The sequence below is a fragment of the Rhinatrema bivittatum genome, chromosome 11 (assembly GCF_901001135.1).
Source record: "Rhinatrema bivittatum chromosome 11, aRhiBiv1.1, whole genome shotgun sequence".
NCBI classification, from domain to species: Eukaryota; Metazoa; Chordata; class Amphibia; order Gymnophiona; family Rhinatrematidae; genus Rhinatrema; species Rhinatrema bivittatum.
The window spans coordinates 36,529,809-36,552,532 of NC_042625.1; the positions used below are offsets into that span (position 1 = coordinate 36,529,809).

The window sequence follows — 22,724 nt, forward strand, 5'->3', positions numbered from 1 at the left end:
TGGTCCCGCTTCACAAGAGCAGGAGCAGACAGGAGGCTGGAAACTACAGGCCGGTAGGCCTCACTTCGGTGGTGGGAAAGGTATTGGAGTCGCTGCTGAAGGAAAGAATTGTGTACTATCTACAAGCAGCAGAATTGCTGGACCGGAGGCAGCATGGTTTCACCAAGGGAAGGTCCTGTCAGACAAATCTGATCGACTTTTTTGATTGGGTGACTAAGGAATTGGATCGAGGAAGAGCACGCGATGTCATCTATTTGGACTCTAGCAAAGCTTTTGATTTAGTCCTACACAGGAGGCTGGTGAATAAAATGAGAAGCTTATGAGTGAGTGCCAAGGTGGTGGCTGGATTGCAAACTGGTTGACAGACAGAAGACAATGTGGGATGGTAAACGGAACTTACTCTGAAGTGACAGCGGTGTTAAGCGGAGTGCCGCAAGGATCGGTGTTGGGACCAGTCCTATTCAATATCTTTGTGAGCGACATTGCAGACAGGATAGAAGGTAAGGTTTGTCTATTTGTGGATGACACTAAGATCTGCAACAGAGTGGACACGCCGGAAGGAGTGGAGAGAATGAGACGGGATTTAAAGAAGCTGGAAGAGTGGTAGAAGATATGGCAGCTGAGATTCAATGCCAAGAAGTGCAGAGTCATGCATATGGGGTGTGGAAATCCAAAAGAACTGTATTCAATGGGGGGTGAAGGGCTGGTATGCACAGAGCAGGAGAGAGACCTTGGGGTGATAGTGTCTAATGATCTGAAGTTGGCGAAACAATGTGACAAGGCGATAGCTAAAGCCAGAAGACTGCTGGGCTGCATAGAGAGAGGACTATCGAGTAAGAAAAAGGAAGTGATTATCCCCTTGTACAGATCCTTGGTGAGGCCTCACCTGGAGTACTGTGCTCAATTCTGAAGACCGTATCTCCGAAGGGGCAGAGACAGGATGGAGGCGGTCCAGAGAAGGGCGACCAAAAAGGTGGAGGGTCTTCATCGAATGACTTATGAGGAGAGATTGAAAAATCTAAATATGTACACCCTGGAGGAAAGGAGGTGCAGAGGTGATATGATACAGACTTTCAGATACTTGAAAGGTTTTAATGGTCTAAAGACAATGACAAACCTTTTCCATTGGAAAAAAATCAGCAGAACTAGGGGTCATGATTTGAAAATCCAAGGAGGAAGACTCAGAACCAATATCAGGAAGTATTTCTTCACGGAGAGGGTGGTGGATGCCTGGAATGCCCTTCTGAAGGAAGTGGTGAAGACCAAAACTGTGAAGGACCTCAAAGGGGCGTGGGATAAATACTGTGGATCCATAAAGTCTAGAGGATGTGAATGAAGAGAAGTGGCATGGGGGTAGCTTGCAGGAATGACAGCTACTACCTGGAGATTAATACCCTTATTTAATAAAGCATTGCTCTATTCTTGCTCTAAGCATTGCTCTATGCTTATTCAATAAAGCATTGCTCTATGTTTCAACAGCAAGAGGAAATGTGGTAAAAAGGATGTACATTCACAAAAAAAACGGGGAGTAGCTTGCTTATTGCGGCGGTTACTACTCCAAATAAGTCTGATACTTCAATTTCAATGCATATCCAGCATAGCTCTCTGCTTCAATAGCAGAGGGGAAAGAGGAAAAGAGGATTTATATTCAGGCAACAACCAACAAGGACTGAATTACATAGTCTGGGTAAACAAATAATTATGGGTGTAGCTTGCTTGTTACAGCAGTTACTACCCTGAATCAATTAAGCGTGATACTTCACTTGGAATACATATCCAGCGCAACTCACTGCTTCAACAGCAGGGGGAATAAAGAAAAGAGGAATTATATTCAGACAACAACCAACAAGGACTGAATGGCACAGGCTGGGTAAACAAATAAGCATGGGAATAGCTTGCTTATTGCAGCAGTTACTACCCCTAACCAATTAAGCTAGATACTTCACTTAGATGCAGCTCCAGCACTGCTCTCTACATCAATGGCGAGGGTGGAAGGTAACTAGAACCAAAAAGTTACTAATAAGGGCCAAGAGTAACAGATAAGTATGAGAAAAAAAAAAAGTGTGAAAGCTTTCTGGGCAGACTGGATGGGCCGTTTGGTCTTCTTCTGCCATTATTTCTATGTTTCTATGTTTCTATATGAGGTACTGGTCGGCGGATGTTTCATCCAAGTCTCAGTTTTAGAGGGAAGCTGCTCTTTGGATAGGACTTGGAGGAGCTGATCAAACATCTGGGGGAGAATAAAAATCATAAATTGCCTGACGATAAGCCAAAAGGAGGAAAAGAGTCCTTTCCTTCGTGCTTGCGGTTCAGAGGGAATAAGTGTTTTTGTCCTAACAGGGCTTCAAGTGGCATCCAGAGGCAGTCCTCGGGGAGGCAATCATCCTGGAACCAGTCCTTTCGCAGGTGAAGGCCAAATAGAGATGTCTCTATCCTGGGCAGTGGTGGAGCCAAATCCGCCCAATGAAGTGAGGCTGGTCCACTTCTCAGTTCCGGCTATAGGGGGTCAGTTGATTCTTTTTTTTATGAGGAGTCGGCCAAGATCATGTTGGACTAGTGGGTCTTAAGTGTGATAAGACAAGGTTCCACTTTAGAATTTGTTTGTCCACTAAGAGGCGTGTTCATGGTCTCCCTGTGCGCTTATGAGGGAAAAAGGCTGGTGGTGCAGCAAACTGTTACACACTTTCAGATGCTGAGAGCCAATGCTCCTGTCCCCCTGAAGAAACAGGCTGCAATTCAATTTATTTCATCGTTCCCAAAAAGGAGGGAAATCTCCACCCAATTTTGGACGTGAAGAAAGTAAATGTAGCTCTCAAGGTTCCTAATTTTCGGCCGGAGACTCTGCGAGCTGTAATTGTGAAGGTGCATAAGGAAGAGTTCCTAGCTACCCTGGATTTGACCGAGGTGTATTTGCACATAGGAATATGGCATGATCATCAAAGATATCTAAGATTCATGGTCCTGGGAAAGGATTTTCAGTTTTGCACCCTTCCATTTAGTCTGGCAACAGCTCCCAGGACTTTCACCAAGGTGATGATCGTGGTGACAGCAGTCCTTCGGAGGGAATGCATCTTGCTTCACCCATATCTGGATGATTGGGTTACTCAGGTGAAGTCAAAAGTCCTTTGCCAGCAGGCAATGAACTTGGTCCTTCAGCGCCTGAGATCTCTGGGGTGGATAGTCAAACTATCCAAGAGTAGCAAGGACCTGCTCTCCAGGTGATGTATTGTCCTCTCGCACTGAGGACATATCTCCCAGGGCTACTGCCCAAGAGGGAAGGGTTAGGCCGGCCATCATAGTTGGTGATTCGATTATTAGAAATGTAGATAGCAGGGTGGCTGGTGGACGTGAGGACCGCCTGGTAACTTGCCTGCCTGGTGCGAAGGTAGCAGACCTCACGCGTCACCTACATAGGATTATAGACAGTGCTGGGAAGGAGCTGGATTTCGTGGTACATGTGGGCACCAACGACATAGGAAAATGTGGGAGAGAGGTTCTGAAAGCCAAATTTAGGATTTTAGGTAGGAAGCTGAAATCCAGAACTTCCAGGGTGGCATTCTCTGAAATGCTTCCTGTTCCACGTGCAGGTCCCCAGAGGCAGGCAGAGCTCCAGAGTTTCAATGCGTGGATGAGACGATGGTGCAGGGAAGAGGGATTCAGCTTTGTAAGGAACTGGGGAAACTTTTGGGAAAAGGGGAGACTTTTCCGAAAGGATGGGCTCCACCTTAACCAGAGTGGAACCAAGCTGCTGGCAATAACTTTCAAAAAGGAGATAGAGAACCTTTAAACTAGAACAAGGGGGAAAGCCGACAGTCACTTAGCAGTGCATGGTTCGGAGAAATGTATCCTTGAAGGATACTAATGAAACAGGAGAGTTAGGGCATCCCAACAGAGAGGTTCCATTAAAAGCAAACATAGTCCATATGCCTGTATGTAAAAAATCACCAAAGCTAATTATTTCTGAATTATCCCAAACAACTGAAAAGCAGGTTATTAAAACAAACAAAAAACACACTTTGAAATGTCTGTATGCCAATGCCAGAAGTCTAAGAAATAAGATGGGAGAGTTAGAGTGTATAGCAGCAAATGATGAAATTGACATAATTGACTTGGTGGAAGGAGGATAACCAATGGGACAGTGCTATATCAGGGTACAAATTATATCGCAAAGATAGGGAGGATCAACTTGGTGGGGGTGTGGCACTTTATGTCTGGGAGGGAATAGAGTCCAACAAGATAAAGATCATACAAGAGACTAAATGCTCAGTAGAATCTATATGGGTAGAAATCCCATGTGTGTTGGGTAAGAGTATAGTGATTAGGAGTATATTACCATCTACCTGGACAAAATGGTCAGACAGATGATGAAATGCTAAGATAAATCAGGGAAGCAAACCAATTTGGCAGTGTAATAATAATGGGAGATTTCAATTACCCCAATATTAACTGGGTAAATGTAACATCAGGACTTGCTAGAGACATAAAGTTCCTGGATGTAATAAATGATTGCTTCATGGAGCAATTGGTTCAGGAACCAACAAGAGAGGGAGCTATTTTAGATTTAATTCTTAGTGGAATGCAAGATTTGGTGAGAGAAGTAACGGTGGTGGGGCCACTTGGCAACAGTGATCATAAAATGATCAACTTTAAACTAATAACTGGAAGGGGAAAAATAAGTAAATCTGCAGCTCTAACAATAAATTTTCAATAGGGAAACTGATAAAATGAGGAAAATAGAAAAAAACTGAAAGGTGCAGCTGCAAAGGTTAAAAGTGTTCAACAGGCTTGGACATTGTTTAAAAATACAATCCTAGAGGCGCAGTCCATGTGTATTCCGCGCATTAAGAAAGGTGGAAGGAAGGCAAAACGATTACCATCATGGTTAAAAGGTGAGGTGAAAGAGGTTATTTTAGCCAAAAAAACATCCTTCAAAAATTGGATAAAGGATCCATCTGAAGAAAATAGGATAAAACATAAGCACTGTCAAGTTAAATATAAAACATTGATAAGACAGGCGAAGAGAGAATTTGAAATGAAGTTGGCCATAGAGGCAAAAACTCATAATAAAAACTTTTTAAAATATATCCAAAGCAAGAAACCTGTGAGGGAGTCGGTTGGACCATTAGATGACCGTGGGGTTAAAGGGGCTCTTAGGGAAGATAAGGCCATTGCAGAAAGACTAAAAGAATTCTTTGCTTCTGTGTTTACTAATGAGGATGTTGGGGAGATACCAGTTCCAGAGATGGTTTTTAGCGGTGATAAGTCAGACGAACTGAACGAAATCACTGTGAACCTGGAAGACATAGTAGGCCAGATTGACAAACTAAAGAGTAGCAAATCACCTGGACCGGATGGTATGCATCCTAGGGTTCTGTAGGAACTCAAAAAGGAAATTTCTGATCTATTAGTTAAAATTTGTAACCTATCAATAAAATCATCCATTGTACCTGAAGACAGGAGGGTGGCCAATGTAACCCCAATATTTTAAAAAGGCTCCAGGGCGATCTGGGTAACTATAGACCAGTGAGCCTGACTTCGGTGCTGGGAAAAATAGTGGAAACTATTCTCAAGATCAAAATCATAGAGCATATAGAAAGACATGGTTTAATGGAACACAGTCAACATGGATTTACCCAAGGGAAGTCTTGCCTAACAAATCTGTTTCATTTTTTTGAAGAGGTTAATAAACATGTGGATAAAGGTGAACCGGTAGATGTAGTGTATTTGGATTTTCAGAAGGCGTTTGACAAAGTCCCTCATGAGAGGCTTCTTCGAAAACTAAAAAGTCATGGGATAGGAGGCGATGTCCTTTCGTGGATTACAAACTGGTTCAAAGACAGGAAACAGAGAGTAGGATTAAATGGTCAATTTTCTCAGTGGAAAAAGGTAAACAGTGGAGTGCCTCAGGGATCTGTACTTGGACTGGTGTTTTTCAAAATATATATAAATGATCTGGAAAGGAATATGACGAGTGAGGTTATCAAATTTGCGGATGATACAAAATTATTCAGAGTAGTTAAATCACAAGCAGACTGTGATACATTACAGGAGGACCTTGCAAGACTGGAAGATTGGGCATCTAAATGGCAGATGAAATTTAATGTGGACAAGTGCAAGGTGTTGTATATTAGGAGCTACCACCCAGGAAAAAGATCTAGGCATCATAGCAGATAATACTTTAAAATCGTTGCCTCAGTGTGCTAGAGCAGTCAAAAAAGCAAACAGAATGTTAGGAATTATTAGGAAGGGAATGGTTAATAGAACGGAAAAGGTCATAAGGCCTCTATATCGCTCCATGGTGAAGACCGCACCTTGAATACTGTGTACAATTCTGGTCGCCGCATCTAAAAAAAAATATAGTTGCGATGGAGAAGGTACAGAGAAGGGCAACCAAAATGATAAAGGGGATTGAACAGCTCCCCTATGAGGAAAGGCTGAAGAGGTTAGGGCTGTTCAGATTGGAGAAGAGATGGCTTCTGGGGGGATATGATAGAGATCTTTAAGATCATGAGAGGTCTTGAACGAGTAGATGTGACTTGGTTATTTACACTTTCGAATAATAGAAGGACAAGGGGGCAGTCCATGAAGTTAGCAAGTAGCACATTTAAGACTAATCGGAGAAAATTATTTTTCACTCAACGCACAATAAAGCTCTGGAATTTGTTGCCAGAGGATGTGGTTAGTGCAGTTAGTGTAGCTAGGTTCAAAAAAGGTTTGGATAAGTTCTTGGAGGAGAAGTCCATTAACAGCTATTAATCAAGTTTACTTAGGGAATAGCCACTGCTATTAATTGCATCAGTAGCATGGGATCTTCTTAGTGTTTGGGTAATTGCCAGGTTCTTGTGGCCTGGTTTTGGCCTCTGTTGGAAACAGGATGCTGGGCTTGATGGACCCTTGGTCTGACCCAGCATGGCAATTTCTTATGTTCTTATGTTCTACTCAGGTCTTGGAATTTCTGGGGCACATTTCAATACCAAGGTGGGGAAAGTTTTTCTCACCAAGGAGCACATTACAAAATTGCAGGCGCAAGTCCGCGGATTGTTGGAGAAGCAGGTGCTCAGGGTTTGGGATTGCTTGCAGGTTCACGGTTCTATGGCTTCCACTTTGGAGTTGGTTCCTTAGGTATTTGCTCATATGTGGCCTCTACAGTCAGCATTGCTTTCCCACTGGGACCCGTTGTCAGAGCAGTTTCAGCTTCAGCTACCTCTTACGGAGTGAGCCAGGTCCAGTTTCTCTTGGCGGCTTGTTCAGGACAAGTTGAGGCGAGGAGTGGACTTAGAAGTTCCTGATTGGATGATTGTTACCACCAATGCCAGTCTCTCCAGCTAGGGAGCAGTATGCTAGGACCAGTCCATACAGGGGAAGTGGTCAGCGAGGAAGCAATGTGGTCCATTAATCACTTAGAGACGAGGGCAGTGCATTTGGCACTGCAGGCATTTCTACCTCTGTTGCGGGGGAATCCAGTGAGGATCCTTTCGGACAGTGGCTTATATCAACCTTCAGGGTGGCACCAAGAGTCGGGTGGTGGCTCAGGAAGCCCAGGAATTAATCTGCTGGGCAGAGCAGCAGCAGCCTCTCACATCACCGACACGGACAATGTACAAGCAGATTGTAGCTATCTTGCCTTGGGTACTTATCAATACTGAGGGACTGCAGGTAGCACGTCGAGTTATGTGGCAGTGTCAGTGAAACTTTGTCTGCTGGAAGGGAGGCAAAACCCAGGAGTCTGGACTGATCTGTGGTACTACAGAAATGAAAATTAACAGGTAAGAACCAATCTTCCTGTCTGTCACTGATTTCTTACTCCCCATCTGTGATAATATGGTATGCCCATTGGCCTACAATATGTCAGTCAAATGAATCCTGGTGCTGCTGTTAAGAGTTTTACAGAACTGTGTGCCATGTTTGAATACATGAGATGACTTGCATTTTTAGCTCTGAAATGATATTCTCTGGCTAAGGTGTGAGAGAGGTGATGCTCAGTACTCCATATCATCCCACAAGACCAGTCCAGAATGCAATGGTTTAGCCCCCTTGCCAGTAACTACTGAAAACATCCTCTCTTCTTACTGAAAATGTATATTTTGAAGAAGGGAATATTTTAAATTTTTTATTTTAGAAAATTCTTTATTAGTAATGCTCCATTTTGGAATGTTAATTTTAGGGATATGAAATGTGTGCCTGTGTGTACAGCATGAATAGTCTGTATAATATATACATGCTCTGTTTAATCTGACCATCGATTTAGGTCTGCATGGAAATTTTGAATACATATCTGACGAAAGCTTTTGAGCAAGGTGATAACAGAATTCCTTGGGGCAGTCTTAAATATCTCATTGGTGAGGTAAATTTAATTTAAAATTGTATTGGATGAGGAATGTGGGTAATTATAGCAGAGAATGATTTGGGTTTTAGCTTTCATTTCATTTTGAGCAAAAATGTTTTTAAATTGTTGGATGGTAGATGAAATATGTGTAGCACATTGTTTTTCCATTCAAGGTAATTCAAACCTTGACACAGAATATCCTACTTTAAAGAAGGGCAGTAATGTTGTTGTAAGCAGCTGGGAAAAATGTATATGCAAAAGCAGAAGCTTATGAAATTATTATAATGTTGTTCTGGATGGAATAAAATACATAAAAACATGTTCCTTTTCTTTCTGCTACACCAGTCCAGAACAATTAGGTTTAATCCCCTCTTCCAGCTGATGGAGGCAGAGCTCTTACACTACTGGTAAAGCCAGTATTCGCTGCCTTCAGCTAATGGAAGGATGTATGGTGCAGCAACTTTATGTTTGTTTTGAGAAAGCATAGATTTGTCTCACAGTCTGTCTTCTGATCTCATGCTGTATGACACTTCTTTTTCTGCTAAGATAAATTGACTAGTGAAACAAAACTGGAGTACAGGCCAGTTCAATAAAGACTGTGGCAGGAATGCTTACTGTAGCCAAGGTCAATTTCCAGCTCATGTATGTAGACTACCAAAACTTTATTTCAGTTAGCAGTAAAGAAAGGGTTTTTTCTTTTCATTCAGTCCAGGGCTCTACAAACTCGTTCAAAACTAGAAGAGTCATTTCACATTTTTTTCTTTGTCCAAAATTATGTAGAGAGCTGCCAACCCCTAATTACAAATCGGGATGCTTATCTCCAGCAGTCAGTCATGCTCTCACTTGTCCCCTCCCCCAGCAATCAGGTCACTCTCTTTCTACTATTCCCTTTCTCATACCCAGCAGTCAGTCAACTCTTTTATTCAGTCCCCCTCCTCGCAATCACTCACTCACACTCCCCTCATCCCTCCACCCCCCCCCTCCCGTTAGTTGGTCACTCACACACTCTATATCCCTACTCACCCCCAACAAGCACTTCCTTTCTGTCGTCCCCCCCACTGCAACAGTCTCTCACTTTTTCTCTATTCCCTTCATCCACCAGCTGACAAGCCCCCTTTTCCCCAGCAATCTCTCGTCCTCCTAGTCTTCATCACTCAATTTCTTGCTCTACCAGCTATCTCTGCCATCCATCCCCAGCAGTCTCTCTCTCTGTCTCGTCCCCCTGTCCCCAGCAGCATCTCTCTCCCTCCTCCCACTTGCAATCTCTCTTCTCCCTCTCCATTCACAGCAGTCCACTGCCAAGTTGTCTCTCCTCTCCCCCCAGAGATCTATCTCTCTATATATCCATGCAGTTCTCTCTCTCTCTCCCCCCTCCCCAGCAATCTTGCACTCCTTGTCCTTTGCTCCCCCAGTCAAAACATGGGTTTAATCCCCCTAATACCAGCAGTTGGAGGCAGATTTTGTTTTTTGATGACATTCACATGTATGTGTGACATGCATGGAACCACATATATCAAACTTGCCTGAGGCGACCAATAGTGCTGTGAGAATGCCGACAGATTAAAACTTCCCAACTCAGAATATCAACAATATTTCCAAGAATCATGTAAGATCATATTAGACGCAATTTTTGACCATCATACTAGGCATCATCGTATAGTTCTGACAACTTTAATACTCTGCCTTATATATAATCATTGGTCAGATGACAACTTTTTTTTTTAACTTTTAAATTGCTGAAAGTGAAACACCACCACCTTTAAGGTTTATAAGTATGCCAGTTTGTGTAATTACACATAATTTGACTTATCTTTGGCGTGTAGAAGTCAATTCATGCCCAGAAATTTGCAAGGTAACAATACCAATGCCCGACACGGGGCCATGTTTCGGACAGCAAGGTTCCTTTGTTAAGGGCTCATACTCTGCATCAAAAAAAGAAACCACAATTATTGGGTATCATTTGAAAAACCTAGCACTGGTTTCTATCGCTTCATAACAATTTTTAGAGCAACCGCAGTCTTACTTACAATCAGGGCAACATCATGGCGTTTCTTAGCGTTCTTCTTCCGGTATATTCTGGAACTCTCTTAAATCCAAAAAAGGTTACTTACGTCATTGACCACATGACGCACCAGATTGTATCTTTAACATAGGGAATTCCAGTCAATAGCGCTATTTAAACCCAGAGGAATAACTGTATTTATATGGAAAATCCATTGTTCCTTCAAGTTTAACAGAACTTGGGATCACCCCCTCAAGGATTTGTGGGGAACTTGTTCCAAAATGTGCCACTATAAATCTTGAAAAGAATGTCCTTCTCTAAACCATGATTGACCATTGGTGCTTAAGTTTCTTGCTGGTGAGATACAACTTCGATGTTCTGTTAGCCTTACTCGAATGGAACGTTTTGTGTGACCGATGTAATACAAATTGCAGGGGGAAACTATTAAATAAATTACCGTTTTGAAGAACAATCAGTATGTATGCCCAGGCAAAATGAATTGTGCCATGACAGTCAGTCCATTGAGAGCCTGTAATAACTTGGTTGCAAAAAGAGCAATGATGACAAGGCCAATTGTCCATATTGTTGAGTCACTAGATGATCCGGAATGGGGTACAAAAAGGAATGAGTCACCTGGTCACCCAATATTTTTTCCACGGGCTGTACATTATAATGGGTACTTCAGCAAAACTCCATGTGTTTTCAAAACTGGCCAATGAAAATGAATTAATGATGCTATTGACGTGGCTTTATCAGAGAAAGGTATAGTACATACCAAAGGTATTTCTGTGTTTGCGGAAGTTTTTCTAAAAGTAGCCACTGTCTTTCAGCATGGTATGCCCGTTTAAATGCTGCTTTTACATACTTATGCGGGTACCCACGAGCTAGTAACAACCGCCGTGTGTAGATACTCTGCTTGTATAACAAATTCCTTGTTTTGAATAGCAAAGGCGTCGTTAGACGCAAAAAATTGGCCCACCAGCAAATTTTTGCAGAGCTGGTACGGATGGAAGGCTGGAGAAATGTAGTAACGTATTGCCCTCACATGGTTTTCTGTACAAGGTAGTAATCAATGATCCTTCAAATTTGGAAATCTGGATATCAAGAAAATGATTGTGGTTTGATGAAACGAGATTGTGAACTGTAGATTACCAGCTAAAGTATTTATTCCACTGGTGAAATTGAAGGAGAACAAATTTCATCCAATGCACAGGAAAAAAATATCATCTATATAACCTTGTCCAATGTGACACGTTTTGGAACTGGGGGGCAATGTACAACAAATCTTCTTCGAACGCTGTTAACATATAAATTTGCAAGGCTTGGAGCCATAGTAGCTCCCATCGCTGTGCCTCGTTTTTGTTTATACCCAAAACCTCTTGAAAAATAAAAAAATTTTCACATAAAAAACTAATTCAGCTAGAGTTGTCAAAAAATTGGTAGGAATACGGTGAGGACGAGATCTTTTCTCCCAATGTTCGTGTTAATATTTCTAAAGTAGCCTGCTGGGGTATACTTGTGTAAAGCGCTTATTGAATGTCTAATGTAACCAAAATGGCACTGTCCATATTTTGAATTGACTATGTAAAATATTGAGCATGTGTTTCGTATCTTTACGATAAGACTGAGCTTGTGACACAAGTGGACAAAGGTTCTAACACTGATCCTATTGTGGTACACAATGGGCCAACCCGGTGGATTAAGAGGGTTTTTATGCACCTTTGGCAGCATATAAATCGTCGGGGAGATCGGATGTAGTACACGCAAGAATCTTATTTCTCTGGATGACAAAAAAACCATAAACAATGCCTTCTTCGATTATCTCGTCAATCTTTATCTGTAAAGCTGAAGTAGGAGCATTCAAGAGTTCTTCATAATTGATTCATATCTTTACATGGGCTGTCACCATAGCAATGTATTGGGAATGATCTAATATTACTACGGACCACCCTTGTCCGCTTTTTTGATAACAATAGTGTGATCTTTAAGTTATTTATTTATTTATTATTTATTTAAAGCTTTTTTATACCGACTTTCTTGATAACAACTCAAATCAGATCGGTTACAGGGAACAAAGACCCTTAACAATAAACATTAAAACCATAACTAGAAGAGGTAAAAAGTTACAATAAAACAAAGGGAATGCAACTGGGAGGTAGAAATGTTAGAGGGGGCAGTATTCGATAGCTAATTACATTATGTATGAGGGGGGAGCTTGGGAGGCCTACGTCTGATCTATGTCATGGCTATGCTCATAGCAATGATGGTCTAGGAACAGGAGAAGGCTTGACCGAACAACCATATCTTGAGGTTTTTTTTAAAAGTCAGAAGACAAGATTCCTGCCGGATGGTCAGGGGGTATGGCATTCCAGATGGAAGGACCTGCTGTTGAGAAGAGCCCGTTCTCTGATGGTTTGATCGTGTACAACTTTGTTTGGAGGGGCGTGTTTGTAAGTTAGGATCCTTTATAAGCTTCCCTAATAGGTCTAGCCGTGATGTGTAGTTTGAGCGGGAATTGCAGGTCAAGGGGGGACCTGGTGGTGGATGCTTTTGTGACTATAGTGAGAGATTTGTGAAGGATTCTAAAATTAACTGGGAGCCAGTGCAGATCCTTGAGTATAGGTGTAATGTGATCTCTCCTATTAGTGTTCGTCAGGATTCTCGCCGCCACATTTTGAAGCATCTGGAGGGGTTGTTTATGGTAGATGCAGGGAGACCTAGAAGAATAGAATTACAATATCTACCTTGGAGAACCAAAATAGCCTGGAGAACAGTTCTGAAGTCATGATGTATAGTAGAGCTTGAGTTTTTTGAGCACCTGTATTTTATAGAAGCAATCCTTGGTAGTGTGGTTTATGAACTTCTTTAACTCAGGTTGTCTATCGATTATGACTCCCAGGTCTCTTGCTTGAGTGATTTGAGAGTTAGCGTGCGACTGTTGTGTGGAGGTCCACGGCCTTCTAGTGTAATAAGGAGTTTCGTCTTGGCTGTATTAAGCACCAAATAAAGACTAGTAAGGTGAAGGTTAATCATTTGTAGGTATGTGTCCCATTGCTTGACTGATTTTGCCAAAGAATCAGTTAAGGGGATCAAAATTTGTACGTCATCCGCGTATATATAGAATTTCAGGTTTAGAGTCGTGAGCAGTTGGCAGAGAGGGAGAAGGTAGATATTGAACAGGGTGGGAGATAGAGAGGAGCCCTGGGGGACTCCGAGTGGGCAATTGGTGTGTGGTGATTCCTTATTATTGACTTTATCTTTATAGCCTCTATTGCTGAGGAATGAGTCAAACCATCTGAGAGCTGATCCTGTGATTCCAATGTCTGATAGCCGATTTAATAAGATGGAGTGGTTTACTGTGTCGAGCGCTGCGGAGATATCAAGGAGCGCTAACAGGAAGGCATGTCCTTTGACAAGGCCCATGCTAATGTGGCCTGTAAGGGAGATGAGGAGGGTTTCAGTACTATGTGATTTACGGAATCCGTATTGTGAAGGATGGAGAATTTTATGTTCTTCAAGATAGTTTGATAGTTGATTGTTAACCACTTTTTCCATGATCTTGGCTACAAACGGCAGGTTGGAAATAGGGCGGAAATTATTAGGGTCGCCAGGGTCCAGGTTCGGTTTCTTGAGTATGGGTTTGAGAGTAGCCAGTTTGAGCGCATCTGGGTAGATTCCTTGTGAAAGTGAGCAGTTAATAATATCTGCTAGATATTTGGAGATCGAGTCCGGCACTAGAAGTAGTAATTTGGTTGGAATTTGGTCGAGTGGGTGTGTAGAGGGTTTCATTCTCTTTAGAATGGTTTCAATCTCTTTGGTATAAGTAGGTTCGAAAGATTCCAACGAAGCTTCCGAGTTTGAAAGGGAGGATGAAGAAAAAGGCGGTGTGTTAGAGCTGGGTGGCAATCTTGTTAGAGTGTTGGAAATTTTATTCTGGAAGAAGAGAGCCAGGTCGTTGGCTTTCGATTGGGCTTGGTCATCAGGGATGGGTGACGTGGCGGTTTTAGTGAGTTTCGAAACGTAAGAGAAGAGGGCCTTCGCGTCGAATATCAGATCATGGATTCTGAGGGCATAAAAATCCCTTTTTGTTCGTAGTGTCGCATTCCTGTAATAGTGGAGAGCAGCTTTATATATGGCTAGAGAGTTAGGGTTAGGGATCTTCCACCATTTCTTTTCTTTCTGTCTCAGGTCTTGTTTTAATGAGCGGAGCTCCTTTGAGAACCATGGTTGTTTATTTTTCTGAGCAGGATTCATTTTCTTTGTCAAACGGGGGCATAAGTTATTGGCTATAGCTTCCGTGATGTTTTGCCAAGAGAGTAGGGCTGAGTTGGGGGTTTGTTAGATCAAGGTTGGGAAGTTCTTTGACCAATGAATTGCTGAGGACTTCTGAAGTGCAGGATTTCCTGTAATGCAGTAGAGATGTGAATCGGAACCGGAATCGGTTCGGATTCCGGTTCCGATTCACATGTGGTTTTTTTTTCATCGGGCCCGATCGCGGTTTTGTTTATCGGCTGCGCCCGAGCCGATTAACAAAAAACCCACCCCGACCCTTTAAAACTAATACCTTAGCTTCCCCCACCCTTCCGACCCCCCAAAAAACTTTTTACAGGTATCTGGTGGTCCAGTGGAGGTCCCTGGAGCGATCTCCCACTCCCGGGCCGTCGGCTGCCACTAATCAAAATGGCGCCGATGGCCCTTTGCCCTTACCATGTGACAGAGTATCCGTGCCATTGGCCGGACCCTGTCACATGGTAGGAGCACTGGATGGCCCGCGCCATCTTGTGCTCCTACCATGTGACAGGGGGCTGACCAATGGCACCGGTAGCCCCTGTGACATAGTAAGGGCAAAGGCTATCGGCGCCATTTTGAATACTGGCAGCCGACGGTCCGAGTGCAGGAGATCGCTCCTGGACCCCCGCTGGACCACCAGGGGCTTTTGGCAAGTCTTGGGGGACCCTCCTGACCCCCACAAGACTTGCCAAAAGTCCAGCGGGGGTCCGGGAGCGACCTCCTGCACTCGGACCGTCGGCTGCCAGTATTCAAAATGGCGCCGATAGCCTTTGCCCTTACTATGTCACAGGGGCTACCAGTGCCATTGGTCAGCCCCTGTCACATGGTAGGAGCACAAGATGGCGCCGGCCATCCAGTGCTCCTACCATGTGACAGGGTCCAGCCAATGGCACGGATACCCTGTCACATGGTAAGGGCAAAGGGCCATCGGCGCCATTTTGATTAGTGGCAGCCGACAGCCCGGGAGCGGGAGATCGCTCCACGGACCCCCACTGGACCACCAGGTACCTGTAAAAAGTTTTTGGGGGGGTCAGGAGGGTGGGGGAAGCTAGGGTATTAGTTTTAAAGGTGCTGCGTTGGTAAGCTCATCCTAGTGAGGGAGCTGTAGTGTAAGATAGGTGTTGAGTAGCCTTGAGTCATGAGAAGAAGACTTAAGTAAACCCGTACTAGTGTTGTCGAGGGTGGAGGGTAGTGAAGATCTTGAGGTATCTGGTGTGACTGAGGGTTGGTTAGCCTCTGTGATCTTGTCTCCATCTATTAGAGGAATACTGGTGAAGGATTTGACCAGTAAATACTGCTGGGCCCTGGGTCTTGCACTGGGACGCACGAAGGGGCGCACTAAGAGGCCGGCCCCTTAGGTCGCGCTCCTTCGTGCAAGCGACGTCCGGCACGCGGCGCCGCAGACGCGTGCCCTGCTTTAAAGGGCTGCTTGCCCTTCCTCCCAGGCGCCTACGTAGGCGCAGCTCCCATCTCCTGATTGAAGGCTGGGGTGCCCAGGGAGGGTGGGAAGGCAGCAAAGGAGGTTGGCACGTTGCTTACTTTATTTTCTTGGTGTCTTATTTGTTTTCGAAGGTGGAGGAGGGGACAGCGTCTTTTTGGGGGGTTTTCGGTGAGGTCTTTTCGTTTTCCTCTCTCCTGTTGCGTCCCAGTCTCTTTCTCAGTCACTTCCCAGTTCCCAGTCTCTTTCTCAGTCCCTTCCCAGTCACTTCCGGTTCGGGGAGCCGGTCAGGTCTCTGCTTGGCAGAGGCCTCGGTCTTAGGAGAAGGCCACGTGTCGCTGGGGCCGGTCAGGTCGGCGTGCTGAAGGCCTCAGGTTGCTGGGGTAAGTCGGGATGGCACGGAGCGAAGAAGGTTCTTGTAAAGCCAAAAATTCAGAACTAGTATTATTTTATGCTTTCAGCACTTTTACTATTGTCAATGTGCTTCAAATTGTGGCTATGCTCCTGCAGGCTGCTCTCCTGCAGTGAGGCGAGCCCTAGAGACTAGTTTATTTACTCTTTGTGGTTTGGCAAAGTAAGGAAGTATAGTCTCTACTCTCTAAATCGGCCAATTTTGGGGGATTTAGATTGAGTTACCTGCTTTCTGCAGAGTATTTCCTGTGCCTGTCACAGCTGTGAGCTGAGTGGTGTTTTCCCACTATGTCGGAGAAAGCCCGTCGTTGCAGCAGTTGTGGGGCAAATCGCAATTCCACTGAAGGAACAGGATGCTCTTTGTGCCACAATAAATCAGAAACACCCGAGTTGGGCTCTTCTGTTTCAGCAAAGAAGGTACTTGATGAAGCAAAAGCCTTTATCTAAGGCAGCTTCGGTTTTGGAGGAGCTGTCAGCAGCAACCGTTCTAACGGCTGCCTTGGACGCAGCAGCCATCTTGATTGACACGCTGGGAGTGGCATCGTTAAGGGGAGTTTCTGTTTTAAATCAAGCTCCTCCCAAATTACTTCCTGCTCTTGATTTCTTATCTGATTCGAAGCAGGAACCCCCTGTAAATAGTGCTGGTGTATTCTTTCCTGAATTTTTTAAGTTTCTACATCAAGTTTTTAATGCTTTACAGGGGAGTGATCTTTCTGAGTCTAGCCATATTGATTTGTCTGCTGAAATTTTTAGATCTCAAAAAAGGAAAAGAATAGATCTAGATGAATCTGAAACTTTTTCTGTAGATCTGGACTCTTCTCCTTATTTTAGGATGGATGATAAGAAAGGAGGGAGCATTGTTGAACATTTGTATGAAGGTGAGATTAATTCAGCAGAGGATGATGATGAACAGATCAGACTATTCCATAAGTAGGAAATGTCTGCTTTACTGTCGCAGGTTATTGCTGCTTTGGGTCTCGAGGAGCATATATTTGAAGAGGCTTCAGGCTGGGATCCAATTCTTAGGGGCCCTCGCAGAACTGCCTCTACTTTTCCACTCCATCTGGAAATTGAGGCTATGATTAGGACTGAGTGGGATTCTCCAGAGGCTGGTTTTAGACGCCTGAGAATTTTTAATAAATTGTACCCATTATCCTCTGAGATATTGGATTGTCTTTTCCAACTGTTATGAGCGCGTCCTTCACGCTGCAGACGAACCGAGGGCTTGGAGGCCTATGGATTCTGTTGCGAGAGCGAGGAGCGCGGTCGCCTCTAAAGCAGGTGAAGTGAGCCCCAAGCCACACCATGGGAGGTGAGCTGGTGCGAGCATGGAGAACCAGGCAAGGCATAGCTGAAGCAAGGAATAGAGAACAAGGTCTGACCCTCAGCCGGACCTGCATGCCCAAGACAACCAACAACGCAATGTTGATTGATGAACTGTCCTCTGACTGTTCCAAGCCCTTTCGGACCTGCTGCTGGGTAACGGCATTGGGCAGCAGGCCGGACAGAGGACGAGGGCAGACGGAGTCCTTGGAACACAGAAGACATCACAGACGAGGGCTGAAGCGAAGACATAGACGCTGAAACAAGCAGGAATGTGGAGGGATGTTACAATGGCACTGTCCCTCAGGGTGCCCTACGCTGCCAGTACCACTGGTCAGGTCATGGACCACCCTGTCCTACACCCGCAGGAGTGGGACCAGCGCAGAAACGGTAAAGCGCTGCACAAGCAGTCTGAAGAGGGTTACTGCACTCCTGGCAGTCTGAAGCGGTTTACTGCACTCCTGGCAGTCTGAAGCGGGTTAAAAACATCAGGATCAGAATCAGGAACAAACATCTAGGAACATCTGGAACCAACATCAAGGCAAGAGGCAGAGACACAGGACAGGGAGCTATCAAGACAAGAGACGACCACGGAGGACCTGGATCGATGAAGAAGCACAGACGATTGTGAGACTCAATCCGAAGGCCAACAGGAACTGAAGTGAAGGTCCTTTTATACTGCTGTATGCAGGCAACTCCCCGGGAGGAGTTCACTTGGACCGCCCCTCACTGGCCCTATAACTGAGGAGGAGTGCCGCGGGCCGGTCCCTAGGGAGAGGGCATGGCCCAAACCAGGAAGTCCAAGCAGAGCCAAGCAAGCCACAGGCAGGCCCCAAGAACATCGAGGCCCCCCAGGCCCTGAAGCAAATCCTGCATAGTACGCAGGTGAGGCCCTGGCTTCGGAGCGGCCTCCAGAGGAAAGGGTAAAATGCCTCCTGTGGCACAGCCACAGGAGGGATCGCAACACCAACAGCCTAAGGTGGACACGAAAGTTGCTGCTATTGCTAGAAAGACTACTATTCCAGTGGAAGGAAGTGCTTTCCTTCGAGATGCTCAGGATAGAAAGTTAGAGGTAGTACTTAAGAATCTCTTTGATTCAGGTTCTTTGGTTCTATAGGGAGCAGTTTGTGCAAGTTATGTCTCCAGGTCTCTTCTTCGATGGATTCAGCAGTTGTCTGAGCTTTCTAGTTCAGCAAAACTAGAGTCGGTGACAGCATATATTTCTGATGCCTTATATGACATTATCAGAATTACGGCTAAGTCTTTGGCAATGTCCGTGGGAGCCAGAAGGCTTCTTTGGTTGAGAAATTGTTCAGTTGATTCTTTGTCAAAGGCTAGACTTTCTCGTTTACCTTTTAGAGGTAAATATCTCTTTGGAGAAGAATTGGATCGTTTAATGAGAACGTTAGGAGACTCAAAGATTACCTGAGGATAAGGTTAGACCTAGTTTCTGCCTTTATAGAAGTCATAGTCAGTTTATGGAAGCCAAGAAGTATAGACCTGGCAAACATGTTATGCCTCAGTCTTCAAGAGATAAGAAAAAATCTCAGTCCTTTCGCGGAGCGAGAAAGCCAAGGGGAGAGTTGGTCCGCTCCGTTGGCAGATCAAATAATGCACAATGAAGACAGGAGGATTCATTTTCCAGGAGAGTCCATAGGGGGCAGGTCACAGGCTTTTCTTGGAGAATGGCTCCACATCACTTCAGATCAATGGGTATTAGATGTAATAAAATCTAGTTACACCCCAGAATTAAAAAGGGGAATTGGAGATTATTTTGTAAGCTCTCCTACGCAATCTATTGCCAAAATTGCTGTGGTTAACGAGACTTTAAACAAGTTGATTCGATTACAGGCAATTTGCCCAGTTCCAATATCAGAACTTCAAAAGGGGTATTATTCGATTTATTTTGTGATTCCAAAAAGGACAGATATTTCAGACCTATTTTAGATCTAAAAGGGATAAATCAGAATGTATATATCCCTCAATTCCATATGGAATCTCTTTGCACGGGCATAGCTTCAGTACGCAAGGGAGAGTTTTTATCATCCATGGATTTGAAAGAGGCCTATTTTCATATTTTAATGAAACAAGAATTCTAGAAATTTTTTAGTTTTTGTATAATTGGCCAACATTTTCAATTTGTTGCCCTTCCTTTTGGTCTAGCAACAGCACCAAAAACCTTTTCAAATGTGACGGTGGTAGTAGCTGTCTTTTTAAGGAAGAAAGGAATTTTAATTTATCCATATTTGGAAGATTGGTTAATAAGGGCCAAATCTTATTCCGAAGGGATAGTTTCGACAGAAATAGTGGTCTCTTTACTTCAAAGGCTAGTAAAGCAAAGTAAAGTAAAGTGCAAGTATAGTGCAAGGCTGTCCCTGCTCGAGTGGCTCGCAGGATCTCGCTTTTGTGTGCAAAGTTAAACTTTTTCGCAATGCCCAGGCGATGTGCCCTCTCAATATGGAGAGGGCCATATGCACGTGAAATATTCAGTTCCTGCTGCAACCAGCCCTCTAGGAATGACGGCAAGTCCCGTTCAATCAAGGACTCCGGGAGTCCCAAGAATCTGAGATTGGGCCTCCTGGAGCGATTTTTGAGGTCCTCCAAGCGCTCCGTGTGTTTCTCAAGCATGGTTTTAATCGCCATGATATCGTTTTGGGAGACCTGGCAGCCATCTTGTAGGTCGGACACCCGCTGTTCAAGCTCCAAGAACCGGGTCTCAAAGCCTGTGACTGCCTCATTTAGCTTGGTAAGTTTCACTGAGATTGTCTTTCGTTCAGGCCTCAGCAATTCGGAAATCGCTGCCTTAATTTTCGCTATCGCAGTTGTATTCAGTTGTGCCGGAGAATCCGGCGCCATATTGGGTACTGCTTCTGTGGCTCGTGGCCGTTCTTTCTCTTTCTCTTTTTTCATTAAGCGGGATGTCATCTGGCTTACCGTATGGTGCAACAGCACGAGAGTAGTCTCTTAAGGGTTTCCAAGAAAAATCGCTGCAATTTGACCTGTGGATGCGGCTGGTTTAGAGAGGCGCTGCGAAGGGCTGCGCTGCAAAGGGAAATCACGTCTATCCCTTACATTGCATCACTTGCCCCCCCCCCCCCCCCTATATTTTTAAATAGCAAAATACACATTCAAAGAATTTGAATAGCTAAAAGGTGTTTCTGCTTTATATTAGATAAATAGCTATGATTATTTGGAAATTTGTTGAGTTTTGAAATATTTTAACAATATAATATAATTGTATTGAAACCTTTTTGCCAGGTGATGTATGGTGGGCGTGCAATTGACAGCTTTGATCGCCGAATTCTAACTACATACATGGAAGAATACCTTGGTGACTTCATATTTGACACTTTCCAGCCTTTCCATTTTTTTATAAATGAGGAGGTTGATTACAGAATTCCAGAAGGCATTGAAAAAGACAACTTTGTGGGTAAGAACATTCTGTTAAATCAGAATCTAGAAGTGCTATGTAGTGTACTGTCTAGCTTGTGTACTGAGGACACAATTTGACTAAATGGTTTGACTTTACTTAAATATGCTTAATAGAAAGTTGATAGCACATGCAAATGATGTTGGTACAATTAAAAATTATGGGGCGGATTTTCAGAGCCCTGCTCGCCTAAATCCGCCCAAAACCGGGCGGATTTAGGCGAGCAGGGCCCTGAGCGCCGGTGAGCCTATTTTACATAGGCCTACCGGCGCGCGCAGAGCCCCGGGACTCGCGTAAGTCCCGGGGTTCTCCGAGGGGGGCGTGTCGGGGGCGGTCCTGGTCGTTGCGGCGTTTTCGGGGCGTGTCGGCAGCGTTTTGGGGGCGGTACGGGGGCGTGGCTATGGCCCGGGGCGGTCCGGGGGCGTGGCCGCGCCCTCCGTACCCGCCCCCAGGTCGCGGCCCGGCGCGCAAGAGGCCCGCTGGCACGCGGGGATTTACGTCCCCCGACAAAGGTAAGGTGGGGGCTTAGACAGGGCCGGGTGGGTGGGTTAGGGAGGGGAAGGGAGGGGAAGGTGAGGGGAGGGCAAAAGGAAGTTCCCTCCGAGGCCGCTCCGATTTCGGAGCGGCCTCGGAGGGAACGGGGGTAGGCTGCGCGGCTCGGCACGCGCCGCTATACAAAATCGATAGCCTTGCGCGCGCCGATCCAGGTTTTTAGCAGATACGCGCGGCTCCGCGCGTATCTACTAAAATCCAGCGTACTTTTGTTTGCGCCTGGAGCGCAAACAAAAGTAGGCCTATTCGCGGAGTATGAAAATCCGCCCCTATGTCTTTATTAAATAGTGTCCAGGTGTCCTTACTTTGCATTATCTGAATTAGACAAATTTCTGTGTTTCTTTTTTGAAATTTTAATGTCAAACGAAACTATAACAAACAAGTATCACTATCATTCAAGATGTCAAAATTTAAAACGTCTGTCTGAAGTATGGCCGCCGTTGCCTTGTATTACCCAGCAGAAATAAGACACGTACACAGAAAGGTACTAGCTATATATAGAGAGAAAAAAAGCAATGATTACAAGCATGCAATATATGCAACAACAATGTACTGATAAGCAGCATTATTGTGATTATATAATTTATTTATTTATTTAACATTTTTCTATACCGATCTTCAAGGTTGAATACCATATCAGGTCGGTTTACATCAAACAGGGGAAAGATAACTGTAACATAGGGAACAACTTATTGTAATCAGAAGAAACAAAAGTTACATATAACAAGGACCATAAACTTGGAAGCTGATTCAGCTGGAAGAAAAAAGGCCCGAAGAGGGTATTAAATTATATACAAGAGAGTCATGGCAGAATTTGGTCTAGTGCTAGTCAAATTATTAGATGAAAAATAAATGAAGAGGCAATGTGTTGCGGTAATGATCTCTGATCTACTATGGTCTTGTCTTAATCTTAAGAGCGGCATCCTGTGGATTGCTGGTGTAGAGAGATTCT

At 44.4% G+C, this 22,724-nt stretch overlaps 1 protein-coding gene across 1 annotated transcript in view; it reads left to right on the forward strand.

The window, feature by feature from the left end:
• Positions 1-22,724, forward strand: part of DNAH10 (dynein axonemal heavy chain 10) — a 952,322-nt gene that overhangs the window by 880,458 nt on the left and 49,140 nt on the right. Inside the window, 2 exon segments of the mRNA XM_029571350.1 lie at positions 8,249-8,344; positions 21,049-21,220. Coding sequence (XP_029427210.1) covers positions 8,249-8,344; positions 21,049-21,220 — 268 coding nt within the window.